The sequence below is a fragment of the Acartia tonsa genome, chromosome 9 (genome assembly GCF_053477335.1).
Source record: "Acartia tonsa isolate MP-2025a chromosome 9, ASM5347733v1, whole genome shotgun sequence".
NCBI lineage: Eukaryota > Metazoa > Arthropoda > Copepoda > Calanoida > Acartiidae > Acartia > Acartia tonsa.
Genome location: NC_137268.1, coordinates 51,196,210 through 51,220,618, shown reverse-complemented (window position 1 = coordinate 51,220,618; position 24,409 = coordinate 51,196,210). Strand labels below are relative to the sequence as shown.

General features: G+C 31.1%; 2 protein-coding genes across 2 annotated transcripts; both read right to left on the bottom strand.

Moving 5' to 3' along the window:
- Nucleotides 1-993: 993 nt before the first annotated feature.
- Nucleotides 994-4,847, bottom strand: LOC145329148 (uncharacterized). The gene is made up of 5 exons (XM_080173204.1): nucleotides 4,594-4,847; nucleotides 4,177-4,275; nucleotides 3,816-3,914; nucleotides 2,938-3,005; nucleotides 994-1,448 (listed from the first exon to the last, which is right to left on the bottom strand). Exons 1-5 carry the CDS (start codon nucleotides 4,730-4,732, stop codon nucleotides 1,416-1,418), a joined length of 438 nt encoding a protein of 145 aa, XP_080029330.1. The 5' UTR covers nucleotides 4,733-4,847; the 3' UTR covers nucleotides 994-1,415.
- Nucleotides 4,710-24,033, bottom strand: LOC145329147 (uncharacterized). The gene is made up of 8 exons (XM_080173203.1): nucleotides 23,977-24,033; nucleotides 23,179-23,265; nucleotides 20,102-20,191; nucleotides 17,761-17,862; nucleotides 17,149-17,247; nucleotides 16,890-16,991; nucleotides 5,454-5,552; nucleotides 4,710-4,941 (listed from the first exon to the last, which is right to left on the bottom strand). Exons 1-8 carry the CDS (start codon nucleotides 23,996-23,998, stop codon nucleotides 4,838-4,840), a joined length of 705 nt encoding a protein of 234 aa, XP_080029329.1. The 5' UTR covers nucleotides 23,999-24,033; the 3' UTR covers nucleotides 4,710-4,837.
- Nucleotides 24,034-24,409: the final 376 nt, after the last annotated feature.

Below are 24,409 nucleotides of genomic sequence, written 5' to 3'. Positions count from 1 at the left end.
TATGTAAGAATGTTAAAAAATATTGAGAGGGTTTTACCTATCAGAAGCTAACCTGTAAAGTTCAGCTAGATCAAAACAGACGCACACATTCAACGGCAAAATTTTTGTGCCGTGTTGTTATTTTTGTTTTTTTTGGGTCAGTAGCTTAAAAAATATCTGAACTAGCATCCTATTATATATATTATTTTTTTCTAAATACTTATACTCTTCTTATATTTATTTAAGTCTCGTTGTAAGTAAAAGATCCCTCCCCTCCCCCTATTATGATGTATGATATATGATGAATGATCATCGGTCAACTTTTGCTAAAAGAGATGGGGGGGGGGGAGTTCAGTATAGGTCAAGTGAAAGTTAAATCCTAAAGGGTATTATTTCCTTCCATCCAAAGTTGCAAGTCAAATATGAATATGAAGGGGGGGGGGGTGAGGAATATTTTTAAGGTTTAATTATATCAACAAGGATCACAACATCCATAAAAGCGAAATGGTAGTACAATCAAACATTAACATAAGCATAAATGTATAAGTATAATCAAAATTATAAGTAAGTATTATATAGTTGCAACGCTTTCTAAATCTATACAATACTAACATTTAAATAATGATGCACAGACCGACGCATCAAGTCTCAAGAACCAACACTTAATTTTTTGGGAATAAGAAAAATAGGTTCTATCATTATTTTCATTATTTTAACTTTTTAAGTGTTAAAACCTAAAAGTCTAATTAGATATATTTTGCAAATTTTATACCTAAATGGTTTTAAAATAGGTTGCGTGAATATTTTAAACAATATTTATGAGAACGTTCCCAATTAAATTTTCAACATTTTATTATTTTTCTACGGCCGGCGAACGTTGAGTTATATTCCCTTTTTCAATTATATTCAACGTCATAATTCAACTGAACGGCTGGATATCGGTCAGAAATAACATATTAGGCTTAAATTTCAACTTCCTGTGCAATGCGTTATATTAACCCTTTCCTTTTTGAATTTTACGGATTTTCTCAAGACGATTATGGGGTACGTAGGGGAATATTAATATTGAATAAATATATATTCAAGTAGCGATGTCTCTGCAAAATATGTTTTGTGAAGGAACTTTATCTGCTGCCATTATCAATTCCGAAGTATTATCATTGAATATTATAAGAAAATAACAAATAAATCAACAACAAAAAAAGATTTACTGGGCTTAACTTATTCATAGATTTAAATATTCTACAACAGAAAATGAATAAAAAAGGATGTGGGGATTTGGTATATTAATCTTTGTTTAAACATAGTATGTTTAAACATAGTATGAAATTTCAGCTTGAATGATTTAAAGCAAATATTCCACCTTTTAGGTTTTAATTCTTGCATGATTGCATTTGTCAAATTTATGCCATATTATACCTATTTTTTATTGTTGTTCATTTACTCAACATCACTTCCTCTCTTAGCTCCTGAAATAACCGAATAAAATTAATATCTGTTTTACTTTCTGCAGTGATTTTGACCAAGTAAAGTTACCAAGGTGTCACAAAATTATTAATAGATCCTGGTGCATATAGAAGAAAAATAAAGAAGAATTTAGTAAAAAAAAAAAGATTTTCAATGGCAATCTTAACCCTTAACGGTCGGGGGGGGGGGGGGGGGGGCGTTGAACGCCCCCCCCTCCGTTTTTTTCTATCTCATTTTCTGTGTGTGAAAGATAAAGAGCCCAAACTGCGTGACTTTTTAAGTATGGGTATGTCACATAACTGAAAGTTGGAATTTTTTGAATATCTCCATCCTGTTGAGCACGGGATGCCAGCAATACTGGCAGGGTCATCCAGGTAAAGAGCAAAAATATTTTTTTGACTAAAACAAAGCATTTTATCATACTAAAATATCCTCTAGTAGTACATCCTTATATGAAATACAGGTGTTCAAGTCACTTTAAGGTTCCAGGTATGATCCTGCAGGTCCTGATCCTCCAGGTCTCCTGAAATCTTTAAAAGGCTCCTGTTGCCGCAATTTTTGACTTAGAGACTTCTAATTTTAAACTTAAGCTTTCCTTGCATGTCTACATAAGGTATTTAAATTTCATAACGATCCGCCACCATTTTACCGCTGACCGCTGACTGCAGCTGCTGGCAGCTGCCAAGTACAGCTGTGGCTGCTGAAATTTATATTTTGATATTTTTAATGTAAAATTTACATAAAAATAAACATTTTCTGGAAAAAAATTGTTCTTCTAGCTTCAAAAATAAGAAAATTATAGCCGTTTGAAATTTTTAAGTAAAAAAAGACCTAAAAACAAAGGTTGTTAAATAAAAGGGTGAAGGAAGCGAAAATGGACTTAGATTTATAAAAGGTCGGAAATTCATTATCAAACAGGGGGGTTGCACAAAAAATTTAGCCCTCTAGCTCTAATAGGAACTGAGATAATAACGTCCCCCCCCCCCCTGAACAATTAAGGTGCAGCAAGGGACCCGACTGTAAAGGGTTAAATTTGTAGCCTCAATAATCTTTGTCTGTTTATCTATCTATCTGTTTGTCTGTCTCTCTAAAAATTAAGACACCATACTAAAAAATTTGTTATTCTTTATCTACCAAGAGCCAATTTATAGGTTTCTTTATGTACAGATAAGGGTTGCTAGATAATATGGGCAAGGGAAATAGTCAGAATTATAAAAACAGGGAACTGCACATATATATTCAGCCCTTAGCTCAACTGTAAGGTGGTCATTTTGGATGAAGCCACCCCTCCCTTCCTCTACAAATGATTATTGAAAACAGAAAATGAGAAAGAAAACATGTTTCCTCCAACAGCTAAGGCATAAACAAGAATAAGACTTTATGTAAACTTACCATTTTCTAAATGATTAGTGAAAACAGAAAATGAGAAAGAAAACATGTTTCCTCCAACAGCTAAGGCTTAAACAAGAATAAGACTTTATGTAAATTTACCATTTCTTTTAGTACTTCTGCAATTTCAGTATTCCCTTCTCTAATTGCCACATCAAGTGCTGTGTAACCTAGACACATTAATTTCTATAATATGCATGTTCACAACTAAATATCTAGCCAAAAAAAGTTTGGACAATAAAAGATGAATGTAAACATATATATACAGGGTGAAGAGGATGAATGTAGAAAATTTAGGCTCCTTTAGTTTTGAAGAAAAAGGTATTGTTCTGCACAACTCTAAGTTCCAGTTCCAGGTCATGGCTCCTGTGAACACAATTTTTGACTTAAGGATATTAAATTTTAAACTTTAGCTTTAGTTCACATGACATTTAAAATTTTCATGCTAACCACCAATTGCTGCAGCTGGACCTGTCAAGTACAGCTGCTGCCACTGAAATTTATGTGTGAAGATTTCTAACATTAAAGCTACATAAAAGTACAAATTTTCTAAAAACATGGTTCTTTTAGCTTCAAAAATACAAAAAAAATTACTTTAAAATTTGTTAAGTAAAAAAAGGACCTCAAAACAAAGGTTGTTAATTAAAAGGGACTTTGACTGACTTTTTTCAAACAGGGGACATGCAAAAAATGAGAAATTGACTGATCAGGTTCAGAAATGGGTATAACTGTAATGTGTTAAAAGTAGATAGATATATAAAAATACATAGATATATATAACTAGAACTGTGTCTGTTTGTCTGTCTGTCCATCTGTCAGACAGGTTTTTTGATGGAAAAAAATAAATTTTCTAATGTATTACGTATTATAATAGTATTATGTAGCAACTAATTATTATCCTATAAATAGACATTAACCCGGCCCATAAAGAATTAAATGGTAGATGGATAGATACAGCTTCAATAAATCATTGAACTAACCATTTTTATTCTTCAAATTGACATCAGCTCCATTTTCTAGAAAAATCTTTATAATATCAGTGTGTCCTTTCCATGCTGCAGCCGAAAGACTTGTTCCTCCTAGATGAAAGAGTTATCTTAATTTTCTTGCATTACTTAATTCACATTAAGCTTTGTTGTGTTACCATATATCTGTCATTGCAGGTACATTTTTAGGGATATTAAAAAGTACCTTTAATAATTTGATGTATTTTTTTTACAAAGAACAAGGATATAATTTTTCTGTATTCCTTATGGTTGTGTCATAAAAATTTAAAAAGCATGGTTTTTTTAATCATAGTGTAGATGAATAAATACAACTACAGTATATTAAGAAACTAACCAGCAGTATTCTGTAAATTCACATCAGCTCTATTTTCTATTAGAATTTTCAAGATATCAGTGTGGCCTTTAAACGCTGCAGCCATAAGACTGGTTACTCCTGAATGAACATACATTTGTACATAATATTATGTAGAGAGAAATGTGTAACTTTTATAATTTTTAGAATCAAGTCCTATGAACCCCCCACCACCCCCAAAAATGAAACCATCATTATCCTTTACATGCTGCATATGGCCTTTATTTGCTGCAATTATAAGATTGGTACTTTCTAGATGAACATACATTTGTCTTATATATAAAAGCATTATAAAAAAAGAGTGTTGTGTAGCTAAAATATTATTATCCTAGCCCCATGTCTAATAAATAATTAAAAGTTAAATGCATAAATACAACTACAGTAACTTATTGAACTAACCATCATCATCCTGTATATTGACATCAGCTCCATTTTTTAGAAGAATCTTCACTACATCATTGTGTCCATGAAATGCTGCCCATATAAGACTGGTATCTCCTAGATGAACATATAATATTTGTCTTATATATAAAAACATTATAAAATAAGAGTGTTGTGTAGCTAAAACATGATTATCCTAGCCCCATGTCTAATAAATAATTAAAAGGTAAATGCATAAATACAACCACAGTAAATCATTGAACTATCCATCATTATCCTGTATATTGACATCAGCTCCATTTTCTAGAAGAATCTTCACTATATCAGTGTTTCCTTGAAATGCTGCCCATTTAAGACTGGTATCTCCTAGATGAACATATATTTGTCTTATATATAAAAATATTATACAATAAAAGTATTGTGTAGCTAAACCATCATTATTCTAGTCCCATGTTCTAATAAAGAATTAAAAGCATACAAAAATGTTTTTTTGATGTGTAGTTTTTTTTTGTTGCATAAAATAAAAGATCTTAATTTTTCTTGCATAACTTTATTCACATCAAGCTTTTTATGATACCATATACATATCATTGCAGGTAAATTTTTAGGGATACTAAAAAGTACCTTTAATAAATTTAATGTATTTTTTTTAAAGAGAACAAGGATATACAATTGTTTTACTGTATTCTTTATGGTCATAAAAATAAAAAAAAAAACAGTCTTATTTGAATTACTGTGTATAAATATTAAACAATAATAGTATTGTCTATCTAAACCATGATTATCCTAGCCCTAAATTCTGATAAAGAATTGAAAGGTAGATGGATTCTTTATAAGGTAGATGGATAGATACAGAACCAATAAATTGTGTAACTAACCAATAATATTCTTTAAATTGACATCAGCTTCATTTTCTAGAAGAATCTTCACGATATCAGTGTGTCCTTCAGATGCCGCTCTCATAAGACTGGTTACTCCTGGATAAACATACATTTGTCTTATATCTAAAAATATTGTGAAACTAGTCATCTTTATCCATATTCTATTTATCACTATATCAGAGTTTCCTACCCATTTTAATTTCTAGAATAAAATACTTTTGTCCATTATATATAAATATTAAACAATAATATATAATTATCATTATCCTAGGAATAGTCTTCAGTTTATTGTTCTAATAAATAATTAAAAGGTATATTGATAAATAAAAATACAGTATGTCCCTTGCACACTTTTAAAAAAAATAAATGATTGAGCTATCTTAATAAAATAAAAGGGATTTGGCAGCCTACTTTTATAGGTTAGTGATGAAAAATTCACAAAGCTGACAGAAAAAATCTACAAGGTAAAACATATTGCATAACAGGATGATTTTATTGAATGTAAGACTAATCCACAAGCAAAAATATGCCTTGGTTCAAAGCATCTGTTAGTCAAATGGTGGACTTACTTAAGTGCTGTCATTTTAGTCCTACAAAAAATCTGATATAGTTTTTTTATAGGTTTTTTTGTGCATTTCTACATGAGAAAAATGAACAAAATAGACCAATAGTATGCTTATTTTTACATTTTGCTCACTTATACAGTATGACTCTTGAAAAAGTACTTTTTAGCATCTGCAGCCCACATTTCTTAATAAAATATTAAAAGATGCATATGTACTTGTTCTCTATAAATTTTCACATTAAGGATATCAAAATATTTTTTTAACAGCCGAGATTTTTAAAGCCAAAGTTTGGAAAAAGAGCTTGAGAAACTGGATATTGCAATATATATATCTTAGTTTTTTATTAGTATATTGCTTTTTTTCAACCATCTAAAAAAACAAATAAGAAAGAAGAGCAAGTTTACAATTGATACAATTTTTATTCATTAAAAAATGTTAGTTTTACATATAAAAATATTACTTTTCAAAATTTCATCAAATGCATTTTTCTCATAACCATTTACCCTCAAATCTTATAAATGAAATATTTATTTATTTTATGACACATACAAAAAAATATATATACATAACATGATATAATCACAAACAAACAAGAGAATTGATCATCATTACTTACAGTTTAATAATAAAGTTAATATTATTCACATAAGAAAATTCATGTCAAAGGACTAAATAATCTCTCTCGAGGTAATATTAAGTAGCCTTTGCAGATAATATAAAAATGATAAAAAAAAATAATAGATAACATGAAACTTAATTATTTAAAACAAGAACTTACGCATATTATATGATGGGTATTATAATATGGAATTGAAAGGAAAAGAATTGGAGAGGAAAATAACATGATGTGTGTTTGTAATATTGACTATAAGCATTTATAATTAATAAAGAAGGGTAAATCAGTAAATACTTGTAGAACAGACAGAATAAATGATTTACATTCTTAGGTGGCAAGACCGGCAAAGAAGTCTATTACATGTTATGTCTATTTTTGCTAGAATGCATTTTTTTTAGCTTACTCTTAAATTGATTTAGGTTTAAGGCATTTTTTATATTGTCACAGTCATCGAAACTGTTCCATGTCTTTATAAATGAACAAATAGGAAGCCTCTCTACTAACCCTTACAGATCAGGCCCAAATTCCCACCTAGATTGGGGGGGGGGGGGCTCCAAGAGCCCCCCCTCTATCTCGGCTCCTGTTACAGATAAAGATGTAAAATTTTTTTCTGGTGGTTCATGTGTATTTTTTTAGAAAATTACTTTTTCTAGTCATATCGGTCAGACTGCTCCTTAGCCGTTTTTTTGCGGCCAGCCACTAAATTTTAAAACAGCTTTAGAGCGGCCAATTTTGCAGCTAGGATGACCAAATTTTAGGATGAACTTTTATTTTTCATAACAAAAAAATTACTTTTTCTGATCATCGCCAGAAAACGGCAAAGGTCATTGATATCTAAGTATTCTTAACAAAAAAAATTTAGGTTTCTACCTTACACACAAAAGTCATAATGTAGAAATTAAGATTTATTTAGAATTTTTTCTAATTTTGGTGCTACCCAACCGACTTTGACCGGACACCACGACCAACACAGACCAGATATCCTAATAAAATCAACTCTTGCCGACGTATAATTACTAAACTTAAAAAGTCATGAAGTCACAGCTCTCTTACCTACAAAAAAAATGAGATTGAAAAAACTAGAGGGGGGGGGGCTCTTAGAGCCCCCCCCCCCTTCCCGATCTGTAAGGGCTAAGTTAATCCAAGAAAAGGGGACAGTTAAATTATTATTGTTTCTCAAAACAAAGTTAAAAGACCTTGGCAACAAATTATTTTTGTACTCATACATAAATTTTAGTTTGAAGTAATGTGCTAGAGATTAAAAGGGTAAAATATTGAGATTTTTAATTAAAGGACTAGAATGGCTATAGTAAGTTGCTTGCTTAATACATCTCACAGCCATTTCTTGTTTAGTTTTTATGCCAGTAAGATTAGAGGGTGATGCACATGAGTAGATAAGGATTCCATAAACTAAATGACAATGAAAAATAGAGCAATTTAGAGCTTTGAGAGCTTTTTCAGTGAGTAGGCCTTGATATTTTTGGAGACAAAATAATGATTTAGAGAGTTTTTTGTTGAATTCATTTATATGAACTTTAAAATTAAAGGCTGGATCCAGATAAATACCCAAGAATTTTATAGCTGGAATATTTCTTTAGTGGTTGACAAAGTTGATTCTATGTCTAAGTAAAGGGTTAGGGTTAAGGGTATTTGGATCATTATCATCAAAATAGAGATTGATTTCATTCCAAGGAATAAGGGTAGGATAAAATATAGTGAATTTTGTTTTGTTGGGATGTAAAGACATTTGATCAGCCCTAAACCACTGGGAAACTTTTTTGAGTTCTGCATTAACAAATTCAACAAGCTCATTTAGGTTTTTACCAGAGGCTAAGATAATATTGTCATCACAGAAAAGTAGGACTTTTAAAAGTGTTGAAAGAAACAAAATTGGACCTAATATGCTACCTTGAGGCACTCCACTATCTATCTCTAATGGATCAGAGTCAAAAAGGCCAAATTTAACAAATTGATTTCTACCTGTTAAATATGATTCAAACCAATTAAGCATGTTCCCATTAATACCAAATTTCTGTAGCTTCATCTGAAGAGTATTTTTAGGCACACAATTAAATGCTTTGCGAATATCACAAAAAATTCCAATAGTATACTCCTTTTTATTCATAGCTTTACTTACATGATTGATTAAATGAATCATAGAATGATATGTAGAATTATTTGCCTGGAATCCAAATTGAAGTTCATCAATAAGATTATTATCAGAAAGATAAGCTTGCAAATTAATAGCAATGAACTTTTCTAGAATTTTTGAAAAAATAAGAAGAAGAGAAATTGGCCTGTAATCATTAAGATTAAAAGGATCTCCACCTTTTTTGAAGACCGCTATTACTTTAGCCATTGTAAATTGTTCAGGTACAGAGCCAAATTCAATTGATTTATTGAAAATATGACATAAAGGATCTAAATTTGTGAAACTATTTTTTTCAGTAAAAAAATGATATTCCAAGGTAGTCACAATATTCTTTTAGGTCAAAATTACTAACCATTTCAGTTATAATTGCAGGTGTGATTGGGGGAATGTGAAATAGGTTGCCAGATTCTTCAAGATAAGAGTCAGGGGATCTCTCAGTAGGGGGTATAGCCTGTCGAATGTTGAAAGCAATGCTAGAAAAATGCCTTTTAAATGCCTCTCCTATGTTCTTATCACTAATAATATCATTACCATTTACAAAAATCTTATTAGTTGAAAATTTTCTTTTTGAGTTTAAACCAGCAACATCTTTAATAATTTGCTAACTCTTTTTAAGATTGTTTTGGTTGGAGACAAGTAGATTACTATAACCCATTAGTGACGAACCGGGTATTAAAACCGGTTCCGAAAAATGGAAAAAAAAACGGTTTCCGGCCTCATAATTGCATCATGCTTTTGTGAGCCTCCCCTTTACTCCATTCTTTATCTATTCCCCCCAGAGACAAGTCTCAGTCAGTCCTAATCTCTCTGTGAAGATGGATCTGCCGCGAAAAAAAAGGTGCTTTAGAAAAACGTTAATAACTTTTTTGTTTTTATAGTTAAGTTGCTGATTTTTTGTGTGAAATCTAATGTTTATTGACAAGTTCATCTATTTGTGAATTCATTTTATTCAAATTATTATTTTTTATATGATTTTTTTATCGTTTTTTTACGCCCTATTATGACCTGTTTCAGCTTGGCCATAAATACCCGACAGTTTTAAAACCCGGCTCTGTTTCAGTTTTTATTACCCGGTTTTAACTTTTCAACCAATAAAAATAATAGTTCACGTCATTAGTAAGGGTTTGAGCCACCCTAATACTCCTAGAAATCTCTGTATGTGTCACCCAATAGTTTTATGCTTGTTTTCTGATATGTAACACCCAAATTTTATATGTTCTTTTTTTTTGCATGTCGGGTTTTAAAACTTCGACAAACGGACTTTTTTACCCGAAACGGCGGCTGAAACCAGCTGAAACACTAAATTTTGAAATAAATCGCTTTGTATATTACTTTTAGCCCTATAGATTACATGAGGTTGTGTAGTTTTCAATTACGGATCGTATCAAAGTTCTAAAAAATGTTCATCTCACTTTTGGCGTTCAAAAATTACATTTTTAAATTTTTGGTTGAAATAACCGGGTTTTTACTACAAAACCAGGTTTTAATGCCGGCGGAAACCGCCCAAAACGAGTAATAATGCCTGGTTGGTATTTATGGCCAGGCCAAACCGGGTTTTTTTGCAACTTTCCTGTGCACGCCACTAGAGCAAAACAAAAAAATTGGAATTCCGTTTTTACCATTATAAAGCTTCCCTGAGATTTTCAGCTCGATCGGCTCAAAGAGCCACCCCCTCTATCTCGGCTCCTGGTACAGATAAAGAAGTAAAATTTTTTTCTGGTGGTTCATGTGTATTTTTAGAGTAAATTACTTTTTCTAGTCATAGCAGTCAGACCACTCCTTAGCCGCTTTTTAGCGGCCAGCCGCTAAATTTTAAAACAGCTGTAGAGTGGCCAATTTTGCAGCTAGGATGACCAAATTTTAGGACGAACTTTTATTTTTCATAACAAAAAAATTACTTTTTCTGATCATCGCCGAAAAACGGCAAATAACGGAAACCGCCATTTTCGGCGGTTATGGCGGTAAAACGGCGGTTGGCGGCGCAAATTAATATTTTTATCTGTTTATTATTGCTCAAGGATTTACCAAAAAAAATTATAGGTCTCTAGCTGTAATAGAAGCCACGATATTCATGATATATGTCTGTAGTAAAAGCCAGACAAAAATCGGTCATAAAGTCGGTCAGGGCGTGGTCAAACGGTCATAAAACCACTTTTCTCAGAAGGTCATTGATATCTAAGTATTCACCAAAAAAATTTTAGGTTTTTACCTTATACACAAAAGTCATAATGTAGAAATTAAGATTTTTTTAGAATTTTTTCAAATTTTTTTTGCTACCCAACCGACTTTGACCGGACACCACGACCGACACAGACCAGATATCCTAATAAAATCAACTCTTGCCGACGTATAATTACTAAACTTAAAAAGTCATGAAGTTACAGCTCTCCATCTTACCTACAAAAAAAATGAGATTGAAAAAACTAGAGGGGGGGGCTCTTTGAGCCCTCCCCCCGATCTGTAAGGGTTAACAGGAATGTTTCTCTCAAAAGAAGCTTGAAATAAGTTTTGGAAGATAGCATAGCTTTTTGTGGGGTTATTTTTTGCATAGACTTCATTAAAAGACAAATTACTTAAGTCATCTTTGAAGCTTTCAATATTAGCATCAGATAAATCTCTAGTGGAAATTACTTTTGGGCTTGTCTTATGCTTATTAGTGCTAATAAAATGAAAAGTTGAGAAATGGTCACTCAAATAAGTAGTTATTACTTCAGAACCATTTGATCCTTAATATCATTTGTCAATATGTGGTCAATAAGCGTAGCTGTATTGTTATGGGCTGAGACTCTTGTAGGGTTAGAGATCAGCTGCAGGAAGCCAGCGCTAAAAAGCATGCTGACAAAATCAGCTGTATAATTATGTACATTGTAAGCAAACAAATCTAAATTAAAATCTCCACAAAGAATTGCTTTACATTTTTGCTCTAAAATGCCTTGAAAATGTTCTTAAAAATTATAAGAAATAAAATTGGACCTAATATGCTACCTTGAGGCACTCCACTATCTATCTCTAATGGATCAGAGTCAAAAAGGCCAAATTTAACAAATTGATTTCTACCTGTTAAATATGATTCAGACCTATTAAGCATGTTCCCATTAATACCAAATCATTAAGATTAAAAGGATCTCCACCTTTTTTGAAGACTGCTGTTACTTTAGCCATTGTAAATTGTTCAGGTACAAAGCCAAGTTCAATTGATTTATTGAAAATATGACATAAAGGATCTAAATTTGTGAAACTATTTTTTTCAGTAAAAAAATGATATTCCAAGGTAGTCACAAGATTCTTTTAGGTCAAAATTATTAACAATTTCAGTTATAATTGCAGGTGTGATTGGGGGAATGTGAAATAGGTTGCCAGATTCTTCAAGATAAGAGTCAGGGGATCTCTCAGTAGGGGGTATAGCCTGTCGAATGTTGAAAGCAATGCTAGAAAAATGCCTTTTAAATGCCTCTCCTATGTTCTTATCACCAATAATATCATTACCATTTACAAAAATCTTATTAGTAATTTTTTTTCTCACTTTTCTTCTCTTTTAAGATTGATTCTAATAAATTAACAATTTTTTAAGGGATTTATGCATTAATTATTAGGTAGAAAAAAATGATTTTTTTTAATCAGAAATATTAGAAAAAAGAAATTCGACCCCTTTCACTTTTGAGGACCGCTGCTGACCTCCAGTCTTATGGATGAAGCTAAATACATGTTAAAGATAAAAATTATCCTGAAAAGTTTACTAAAATATTTTTTGATGTGTTAAAAAAATCCGATTTAAAATCTTCATTTTGAGAATGATGACCTTAATGATGCTCCTACTGGTGGAAATGGTGAGCCAAATGTTATCAAAGTGTATGCCTATGATAACAACTTATATATTGAACTATGGTCCAATTTTTGTATTCATAGCAATCTCCAATGGAGCCTCACGTCAAGAAATATAAACATCTTCTAAAAACTATGGTAATTACCTTATAAATTGGAGGAATTAAAATTGCAATTTTTTTCTTTTTTAATACTGCTTGGCTGGAGGCTGCTATGAATACAAAAATTGTACCCTAGTTCAATATATAAGTTATCATCATGGGCATGCACTTTGATAACATTTGGCTCACCATTACTACCTGTAGGAGCATCTTAAAGGCCGTAATCCTTAAAATCAAGATTTTAAAATGGATTTTTTTAACACATCACAAACATTTTTGTATACTTTTGAAGGTAATTTTTATCATTAACATGTATTTAGCTTCATCCTTAAGACTGGAGGTCATCAACTGTCCTCTAAAGTCATAGGGTTGAATTTCTTTTTTTCTAATATTTCTTATTTAGAAAAATCATTAATTTCTATCTTATACTATATTTCATAATAACTAATGCTTAGATCCCTTTAAAAATCATTAATTTATCAGAATCAATCTTTAAAAGAGAAAAAATTAACAGTAACATAAAGATGCATCTACATTTCATATTTACAGTAAAATCATCCTAAATGAATAATAAAGCTGCTATTCTAAAAATTCAGATTTGCCTATTTTTTTTGGTTCACAGTTTAGATCAGAAAGGCTAGAAAATTTTGCATTTATAGATTGTATATTTATACTGAGGATAGAAATGTTTTTCAAATTTTTTAATTTTTCACAAAATTTATCAGGAGAATAGTAAGAGCTTTCTATGTCGATTTCTCGATTAATATCAAAGTCATCATTGTCTTCAAATAGCAATCTATGAAAATTGTTGTTACTTAAATTGTCTGTCCCTAATCTATGAAATGATTCATTCATTTAAAATAAATCCAATGTGTGAAGAACAATATACAAACACACCAAGTGTGAGAAAAGATAAAGAGGGGGTTCAGGGAAAGGAGTGACTGGATAGGGGTGGAAAAAAAGGGGGGTTGTATGTAATAAATACATACAGGTGTACAAGAAGGGTGTAGGGGTTGTAAGGAGGGTGACAGAAGTTCTGGATCTCAGATATTATGGATCTTTTCAAACCTGTTTACCCCTCCCCTATTTTCATTGTACATGAACCAGAAATTTCTGGATACACCCCTTCAAAGCTCTTTCAATATGTTGGTACAGTTCAACAAATTTAAATTGTAAATTTCCGTTACTAATTTATTGTTAATTACTAGCTTATATAACTACTAGCGAATGCTCCCCTAGCATCTAGGAACTCTATATTCGAAGAAAGGTGGAAGACAGGAAAATAGCCTAAACCGTACCTACCCAGCTATTTTATAAAAATGAAATAGCCTAAAACCATCCTAAAACTAATATGTAGCTACACGGCAAAGGAGGACTATATCGGTTCAGCGGTTAGCGAGATCCTTTGCTACAGACAAAAAAAGCTTATTACTTTATATATTAGGATTAAATATGTAACAATGTACAGCCAGAAGTAAATAAAAACAAAAAACTATACTTCTTTATATAAATGGATAAGGATAATAGTAATTTTTGATTAGTATTATAGATAGCTTCTCTAAGCCCCGGTCTAACTGGTAGGTATTAATTTTATGATTTTTATTATAAAATTCACAAAAATTGTCTATAATACAATGCTATACATGATTTTTCAGTATTGTTGAGAACTGGTTCCAATCCAGGGGATCTTAATTGGTTCTGAAGCCATACTGGAAATTTTTAGTAAGATAAAAGTTATGCTTGAAAATTGTTTAATTAGCAATTATTATAAAAAAATTTCATTTTTAAAAAACGTCATTTGCGTCATCTTTGCGTAATTTCTATTTTCAGATATTTTGGAGAAGCTATTGTAAGGAGGGTAGGAGAATGGGAGGGGGTAGGTATAAATCTTATACCAGTAACACAGACAATTTTTACTAATTTTCATATCCTATGTGTAGGGTGTCCAACAATTTTTTAAAATATTAAAATCATTAAAGAAAAACAAATATTTTTTAGAAGAGGCATAAAAGATAAGTTGTATGGTGCTAAATAAAATCATAATTATTGTAATAAACTATTTTTTTATTTTTATCTAGAGCTAAAATTATTATATGTTGAAAAAACAAAGGAATCGTATAAGAATTAATGCTAAATTTAGGAGAAAAAAATAGTTTTTTTAATTTAAAAGAAGATTCTTGTAGGAATATGCTGATATATCTAATCTTTAAATGAATTAACAACAAAGGTAGAGCAAGCAAGGGCATTATCATTTGGCAATAGTCCTTCACCTTTTTCAATTTCTGTCCTTATATCCTCAACAAAGAATACCCAGCTCCAGTTTCATTAGACTCCTCACCTTTGCTGTCAGCCAAAGAGAATCTCAGGTTCCCATCAAATGCCCAAGCAGCCTTAACCCTAGGGTCTTGTTTCAGGGCCATCAGATATTAATGGTTCATTGCTGTAAGATCAGGAAATGCAGAATAAAATTTAACACCCATTGTTGTCTCTGCTGCCGTTTGATTTGGCATAAATTTTCTCTTATACCTAAGGAACAGATTTCTCATATACCTTGACATAAATTTTAATCCTACTTATTAATATGACCTTAAATAAACCCCTCCCCAATTTATGCTTATGACCGGAAGGATTAGTGCAACATTGACCCAATAAATTCCCGCCCACTTATACAAATTACTTAAATTCACATAAAAATCATTTAAATTGTTAAAGATTTAATTAACCCTTTACAGTCGGGCCCCTTGCCGCACCTTAATCAGTCGTGGGGAGGGGGGCGTTCAACGCCCCCCCCTATTATCTCAGTTCCTATTAGAGCTAGAGGGCTAAAAAATTTTGTGCAAGTCCCCTGTTTGATAATGAATTTCCGACCTAAAGTGAGTCAGAGTCAATTTTTGCTTCCTTCACCCCTTTATTTAACAACCTTTGTTTTTAGGTCCTTTTTTACTGAAAAATTTCAAACAGCTGTAATTTTCTTATTTTTGAAGCTAGAAGAACAATGTTTTTACAGAAAATGTTTTTCTTTATGTAAATTTTATATTAGAAATATCAAAACATAAATTTCAGCCGCCGCAGCTGTACTTGGCAGCTGCCAGCCGCCACAGTCGGCGGTCAGCAAGAAAACGGCAGCGGATCTTTATGAAATTTAAATACCTTATGTAGACATGAAAGGAAAGCTTAAGTTTAAAATTTTAAGTCTCCAAGTCAAAAATTGTGGTCACAGGAGCCTTTTAAAGATTTCTGGAGACCTGGAGGATCAGGACCTGTAGGATCATACCTGGAACCTGAAATTTACTTTAACACCTGTATTTCATATAAGAATGTACTACTAGAGGATATTTTAGTATTTTAGTAAGATAAAATGCTTTGTTTAAGTCAAAAAAATGTTTTTGCTCTTTACCTGGATCACCTTGTTAGGTTTGCTGGCATCCTGTGCCCGCCAGGATGGAGATATTCAAAAAATTTCAACTCTCAGTTATGTGTCATACATACTTAAAAAGTCACGCAGTTTGGGCTCTTTATCTTTCACACACAGAAAATAAGAAAGAAAAAACCGGATAGGGGGGCGTTCAACGCCCACCCCCTGACCATAAAGGGTTAAAGTTTGTAGCTGTACCTTTTTTGTTTTTTAACTTATTTTAATAAAATAAAAAGTGTTTGATTTCTGTTTATGTAAATATTTAATGTGCTACTATGTTTTATATGATTTCTTTTTGTAAGGGTGTTTTTGCAATATACACTATTCTAAAAATGCCTTTTAGAACAAGTGAAAAAAGTGCTTTCAAATGAAAGTTTTTTTAAAAGTATTGAAATTTTGAAGAAAACACGTCATTTCACTTTATAAAAACATTTTTCTTGAAAAGTTACTTTTTCCCCAGCCACATTTTCAAAACTTTAGCTCTAAAAATCTCAGCTGTTAATATGGGCTGCAGATGCTAAAAAATACTTTTTCGAGAATCAGTCTGTAGTACACCTCAGATTCTAGAAGTTTTTGTTTGCCTCAATTGGTGACAGGCTAACAAAGCTGGTATTGATAATATGATTATTATTTAATTATTCAAAGAAAAAAATGTGTTTAATTCATTACAATACATGATTTTTCCATATGGCTTAGAACCAGTTCTAATCCAGTGGATATCAATCGGTTTCAAAGCCATTCTGAAATATATATTAACTAACCATAAGTTTTATCCTTTAAATTGACACCAGCTCCATTTTCTATTAGCAGCATCACTATGGCAGTTTGTCTTTCCCATACTGCTCTCATAAGACTTGTAAATCCTAGATGAAAATACATTTGTCTAATTTATAAACATATACAATAAAAGTATTGTGTAGCTAGCAATTATTCTCCTATAAATAGTCATCAGCCCCATGTTCTAATAGATAATTAAAAAGTTAATGGATAGATATAACTAAAATAAATTGTGTAACTAACCATTATTATCCGGTAAATTGACATCAGCTCCATTTTCTATTAGAATCTCCACTATATCAGTGTGTCCGCTCTCTGCTTCAGCCATAAGACTGGTTACTCCTGGATAAACATACATTTAACAAACATATTTATCCTAGCCCCATGTTCTAATAAATAATTAAAGAAATAAATGGATAGATGCAACTAGAAAAAACATTTGTCTTATATATAAAAATATTATTCCATTAAGTAAGGGTGGTGGGGGACCCCGAAAGTCCTTATGAAGCCCCCCTTCACCCCCCAAAATAAAAAAAGTTTTTGTGTAGCTAAACCATCATTATTCTATTCCCCTGTTCTAATAAATAACAAAAGGGTAAATGGATAGATACAACTACAGTAAATTAAGGAACTTATAATCATGTTAAAATTACATCAAATCAATTTATGTGGCTTTTTTTTGCTGCAAATATAAGACTTGTATCTCCTAGATGAACATACATTTGTCTTATATATAAAACTATTATACAATCATAGTATTGTGTAGCTAAACCATTATTATCCTAGTCCCATGTTTTAATAAAAAATTAAAGTAATAAATGGATAGATGCAACTAGAATAAATTTAGAAAATAACCATTTATATTATCCTGTATATTGACATCAGCTCCATTTTCTAGAAGAACTGTCACTATATCAGTGTGTCCTTCCAATGCTGCAGACATAAGACTGGTATCTCCTAGATGTACATATATTTGTCTAATATAAAACTATTATATAATATTATTGTGAAGCTAAACCATTATTATCCTAGCCCCATATTCTAATAAAGAATTATAGATAGATAGAATTAAAGTAAATTATCTTTTATATTTAGTTTTGTTAATAATTTTTTTTTGAAGTGAGGTTGTTAATTTTTTACTAAATTATATCAGATAAAACAACTAAATTAATGAGTAGGAATATAGCATGAAAATTGTTTTGTATCACAATCCTAACTTTAATAACAAAAAAGATTCTAAAATAAAATTTCAAAATAATGGTTATTCTTTTCTAAAAGCATAATAAGTAACTTCCCAAATGATTGACATGTCAAAAAGGGGGAGGAGTAACTTTCATAATTAATCCTTTTGATTTATAAGGGGGAGAGTAAACAAGATAAAAACAGCCTGAAATGTACAAATTACCATTTCAATTTGTCATATTTTTTCCATGAAAATTTTTTTGTTGAATAAAAAAGAAATAATAAGTAAACTTGTTTTTCTTTTGAAGAAATATGAAATATAAAAAATCTGTTTTTTAAGACCTTTTTAGAAACTTTGGCCTTAAACATCTTTGTGATATTTCTTAAAATTAAACTTGTTTTTTTCTCTTGTGTAAAATTGTACAGAGAACAAGAATATATTCTACTTTTCAAGATGTATTAAGAAATAAGGGCTGCACACCCTACAAAATAGGTAAAAAAATGTACAAATATATTTAATTTTTAAATCAATTGCATATTGTAAATAAAAAAACTTCAACTTTTTTAATTGATTGTACTAAATTTTGAATTTCTTTCCTTCAATTTTCTTTAAAGTTACATTCTACATAGCAATGTATGTTATTTTTTCATAAAATAGAGGGGTTGCCCCTAGAATCAAGGTACAGGGAAGATTTTAAATAAAATTTTATACATTTTTTATGTTTTTATTATATTTTTTATATCTTTCCATATTTTTTAATTTAGATTTTTTTTTTTTCCTATATTTTTTTTCTTTTCATTTTTTCTTATTTTCCATGTCTTCAAAATTTCTTTACCTTTTGGGGCTTTGCCCCTGCATCGGAAGGAAGGTTTCCTAACCTTTTTAAATAAAAACCATTCACTCCCACACCTCAATAAAAATATGTTAAAGTAGGCCCAATACGAAGGCTCTAAAACCTGACAGGGATGATTAAAAAAATTAGAATAGATGTTGAAAGATTATTGCTAACACATTCAATTTAAACTTTAAAAATATTCTGTTATATAGTAAGTCGTAAGGTTTTTTGTTTGTAGCAAAGGATCTTACTAACAGCTGAACCTATGTTGTTCTCTTTCACAGATGCTTCTTATAGGTGATGGGAAGGTTTTCAATATTTTAAATCCTAAAGATAAACCCCCCCACCTAACAAAGATTTTATATTTAATTCAATTAATAACTTTTCCCCATCCTTTCTTAAGTGCCAATAGAGGCTTCTAGGAATGTAGCAACTTGTTATAATGATAAAAAAATAATCAAAATTTAAATGTTTTAAAGAAGGCCTTAACCAAAAAAAGAAAATTGAGAGGATAGCAGTTTAAAAAAAAATCATTTACAAAACTCATGAATCAGTGATTTTTTAAGTAGGGGTATGACACATAACTGAATATCTCCATCCAGGCATGCACAGGATGCCAGCAAACCTGGCAGGGCCATCCAGGTAAAGGGAAAAATTTTTTTTTTTGACTTAAAGCATTTTATTTTACCAAAATACTAAAATATCCTCTAGTAGTAGACCCTTATAAAAAATATAGGTGTTTAACCCTTAAAAGTTGGGCCCCTTGCCGCACCTTTATCGGTTGGGGGGGGGGGGGGGCTTTCAACACCCCCCACCCCCACTATTATTTCAGTTCCTATTAGAGCCATTACCTATTTCATATCATTTAATAATGCATGAGAAAATTGCCAAACATAAATTTATATACATAGTCATATTTTCTGTCATAGTGGTCATAACAAAAAAAATCTTTTGATTTCCATGCAAGCTATTTATAGTAAGTAGAGTGTAGAGTATGTCAAAAAAGGTTTTATTTTAAGTAATTCTTGGGGTTGTTATTAATAAATTATGGATTAATAAAAATTAAATTAAACAAAGCAAAAAAAAATAAAATTTGCATTACTAATTATGCTATCTTAAGCAAAATTTATAAATTTTTGCACATAAAGAAATTAATAAGAATAAATTAATATTTTTACCTTCATTATCATGAGCATCAACATTGACTCCTTTGCTTATTAGTTCCATGACTCTACTGATTTCACCATTTCTAGATGCAGCAACCAAATCTTAAAGTAAAAACAATTGACCTAAAGGGTGTGCAAAAAAAAAATGCGGACATTTTTAAAATTTGGATTGCGCGGCTTGTGTTAATAGTAGAAAAATGTTACGCATATCGTTAGAACTGTTAGGAAGTCTACTTTTGGGAAATATAAAAACTCTGCTACATATAGTTTAGGAGCGATGTGGTAAAATGTCCCAACTGCCTTAAAACTTGACTTACAAGTAAATCATTAAAGATTAAAGTATATAAAAAATATGTACCTTTTTAAAATTCAAATTGCGCAGCTTGTGTTAATAGTAGAACAACGTTATGCATACTATTAGAACTGCTATGAAGTCTATTTTATGGAAATATAAGAACCATTACTGTGCTACTTATAGTTTAGGAGCTACGTAGTTGAATGTCCCAACTGACTTAATACTTGACTTGCGAGTAAATCATTAAAGATAAAAAAGGGTGTGCAAAAATGCTTTTTAAAATTCAAACTCCTCGGCTTGTGTGAATAGTAGAAAAATGCTATGTATATCATTAGAACCGTCATAAGCTCTATATTTTGGATATGTAAGTACGATTTTTGTGATATTTTTAGTTTAGGAGCTGTATTGATAAATGTGAGAAAAGTGGAATTTTTTTTTTGAGTTTTAAGTCAATTGGGACATTCTACCACATAGCTCATAAATTATACGTAGCATATGAATGGTTCTTATATTTCCATAAAATAGAGTTTATAGCAATTCCATAGGTATGCAAAACATTTTTCTATCATTAACACAAGCCGAGCAATTAGAATTTTAAAAATGTACGTATTTTCATTTGCATACCCTTTAATTTAATCTTTAATGATTTACTTGTAAGACAAGTTTTAAGCCAGTTGGGACATTTTACCACATAGCTCCTAAACTATACATAGCAGAGGAATCGATCTTATATTTCCAAAAAATAGACTTCCTAGCAATTCTAACGATATGCGTAACATTTTTCTACTATTAACACAAGATGCACAATTTCAATTTAAAAAATGTCCACATTTTTTTTGCACACCCTTTAGTGTATATGATTAAAGAAGAGGGTAGATTTAAAACTAGGAAGAAAAATTGCTATAAAAATTATTCTTTTTGTTAACAATATCTTTTGTGACATACACATGTAATCAATTTGAGGAATAGAATTTAAGTTTTGTACATCAGAAAAATTAATTTCCTTTAATTTTGTAATAAGATTTTATTTAGGTAAGAATAATCAATTACTCTTATGTAGACCATATGCAAGTCTTTAACCCTTAATTGTTGGGAGGGGGGGTGTTGAACGCCCCACCCCTCCAGTTTTTTCTATCTCATTTTCTGTGTGTGAAAGATAAAGACTGTGTGACTTTTAAGTATGGGTATGACACATAACTGAGAGTTGGAATTTTTTAAATATCTCCATCCTGGCAGGCAAAGGATGCCAGCAAACCTAGAAGGGTCATCCAGGTAAAGAGCAATAATATTTTTTTTGACTTAAACAAAGCATTTTATCTTACCAAAATACTAAAATATACTCTAGTATTACATCTTCATATTAGATACCAGGTGTTCAAGTCAATTTCAGGTTCCAGGTATGATCCTCCAGGTCTCAAGAAATCTTTAATATGCTCAATTTTTGACTTAGAGACTTCAAATTTCAAACTTAAGCTTTCCTTACATGTCTACATAACGTATGAAAAATTTCATAAAGATACGCTGACCGCTGACTGCAGCAGCTGCCAAGTACAGCTGCGGCCGCTGCCAAGTACAGCTGCGGCCGCTGTCAAGTACAGCTGCGGCCGCTGCCAAGTACAGCTGCGGCCGCTGAAATTTATATTTTGATATTTATAATATAAAATTTACGTAAAGAGCTGTTTTTAAGTAAAAAAAGACCTAAAAACAAAGGGTGGTAAATAAAAGAGTAAAGGAAGGGAAAATTGACTTTGACTTACTTGACCCTTACAGATTGGGGGGGGGGGGCCCTAAGAGCCCCCGCTCTAGTTTTTTCAATGTCAATTTTAGGAAAAATAGAGAGCTGTGTTGGTCGTGGTGTCCGGTCAGTAGCACCAAAATTAGAAAAAAATTTAAATAAATATTAATTTCTACATTATGACTTTTGTGTATAAGGTAGAGACCTAAATTTGTTTTGGTTAATACTTAAATATCAATGAACATCTAAGAAAAGTGGTGTTATGACCTTTTGACGGCTCCCTTTTTTGGTAAATCCTTGAGAAATAATGAACTTCCGCGAATAGTAAAGTCATGACCGTTTGACCACTCCTTCACTGTATTTTGACCTATTTTATATTTCCTACCAGTAGTTTTGCTGTTTTTTTAGCTGCCAGTTGCTGAATTTTAAAACAGCTCTAGACCAGTCATTTTTTGTATTTAGTCTTTTTGTGATCATAACAGATAAAAATATTAATTGATGCCGCCAACCGCCATTTTACGCCATAACCACCAAAAATGGTGGTTTTGTTTTTTGCCGTTTTTCAGTGATGGTCAGAAAAAGTAATTTTTTGGTAATGAAATATAAAAGTTTATCCTAAAATTTGGTTATCCTAGCTTTAAAATAGGCTGCTCTACAGCTGTTTTAATATTTATCTCAAAAATGGCTAAGGAGTGGTCTGACCTCTATGACTAGAAAAAGAAATTTTCTCTAACAATACACATGAACCACCAGAAAAAAATGTACGCTTCTATCTGTAACAGTAGCAGAGATAGAGGGGGGACTCTTAGAGCTCCAATACTCTCCGATCTTTTAAAGTGGGAATTGGGGTCCAATCTGTAAGGGCTAAGGTCGGAAATTCATTAACAAACAGGGGACTTGCACAAAATTTTTTAGCCCTCTAGCTCTAATAGGAATCGAGATAATAGGGGGGCATTGAATGCCACCTACCCCCGACCAAATAAGGTGCAGAAAGGGGCCCAACTGTTTAAGGGTTGATTGATCTAGAATTGATTTTTGAAATAAATAAAAAAACATTACCTAACTCCAAATCTCTTGCTTCTAGTTCACTTGTGTTAGTTTCTTCAGGAGTAGGAGAAGTTGCAGAACAGGATGTGCAAGGAAAACCTTATAAAGAAAGATAAAAATGGAACATTGATTAACAATATGATAATTTCTTTTTCATAAATTTATTTACAATCAATAACTTGAATTCTTAAATATGTGAACCTAAAGTTTTAAAACATTCTAAAGAATTCTAAATGGGCAAAAATGTTTAAATGTAAAAATTCTGCTAAACAGTTAAACAATAGTTTAATAAATAGGTTTATTAAAATATTATAGATACTATTTTCTATAAAACAAGGATGATAACATCTATAAAAGTGAAGCTTTGTATAAAAAGGAAGGAGTGTCAGAACTGAATAAGCAGAATATAAATAAATAAATATAAACAAAGTTGTAGTTTGTTGCAATATCACTCAAATAAAGAATACTGTTAAGGACATACTTTCAATTTTAGTACTTGATTATAGAGATGCTTCCTAACATTGTCCGAAAATCTAATTAATAGGATAATTACATCACATGAAAATATTTTGTCAAAAAGTTAAATATCAATATATTATAAATGGATGTACAGTCATTCTAATAAAGATTATAGAGTTGTTACGCTTTTGAAATCATATCTAACTGTTATAGGAATCATCATGCAAAGTTTAAAATCATTGGGGCAATTATACCTGTCCATATTTATGAAAAGAGCTAATTTTTCCAGATAGACAGATGTACAGACAAACCCTATCTATAGAAAAGCTTTGCTTTTAATAAATAATTAACATGCAAAATTGAGTCTTCTCATGTTAACAGTTGGCTGGTTCAGAGATGATATATTACAAAAACCTGTATCTAGCACTTATGCGCTGTTATGCAGGGAGGGAGGGGATATTTACCTGATTATTACACTAGTCCCAAAAGTTTCAATTCAATTTCTTATTTGTTGGCTTAACAACTTTGGGGACTTTAAAATTTCAATGGTTGGTTCATTAAGTTAAATGTCCAAACTTTTTGACCACTAATTGAAATCTAAAAAAGAGGTTATTTTGTGTATCATCATTTGGAATGTACATCAATTTATCAGCAATTGTCTTATCCCTTTAGATTCCTGGTGATTATATAACTAGAACCTCAGCTCAAATAGAAAGAAAAACTAGTCTGATCAGAAAATTATTTTCCAAAATGAAGACATGATTTTTATTACAAAAGAAAAGGG

What these genes read in the sequence shown, in the direction of transcription:
- LOC145329148 (XM_080173204.1), bottom strand. Translation starts at nt 4,732, where the DNA reads ATGTTTTTATATATAAGACAAATATTATATGTTCATCTAGGAGATACC. An exon ending in CAATTTGAAGAATAAAAATG is followed by an intron (nt 3,006 to 3,815) that starts GTTAGTTCAATG and finishes TAATGTGTCTAG; the next exon opens with GTTACACAGCACTTGATGTG. An exon ending in CAGAAGTACTAAAAGAAATG is followed by an intron (nt 1,449 to 2,937) that starts GTAAATTTACAT and finishes CGGTTATTTCAG; the next exon opens with GAGCTAAGAGAGGAAGTGAT.
- LOC145329147 (XM_080173203.1), bottom strand. Translation starts at nt 23,998, where the DNA reads ATGAGAAGACTCAATTTTGCAT. An exon ending in GAGAAGACTCAATTTTGCAT is followed by an intron (nt 23,266 to 23,976) that starts GTTAATTATTTA and finishes TTTCTTTATAAG; the next exon opens with GTTTTCCTTGCACATCCTGT. An exon ending in TTTAAAGGATAAAACTTATG is followed by an intron (nt 5,553 to 16,889) that starts GTTAGTTAATAT and finishes ATGTTTATCCAG; the next exon opens with GAGTAACCAGTCTTATGAGA.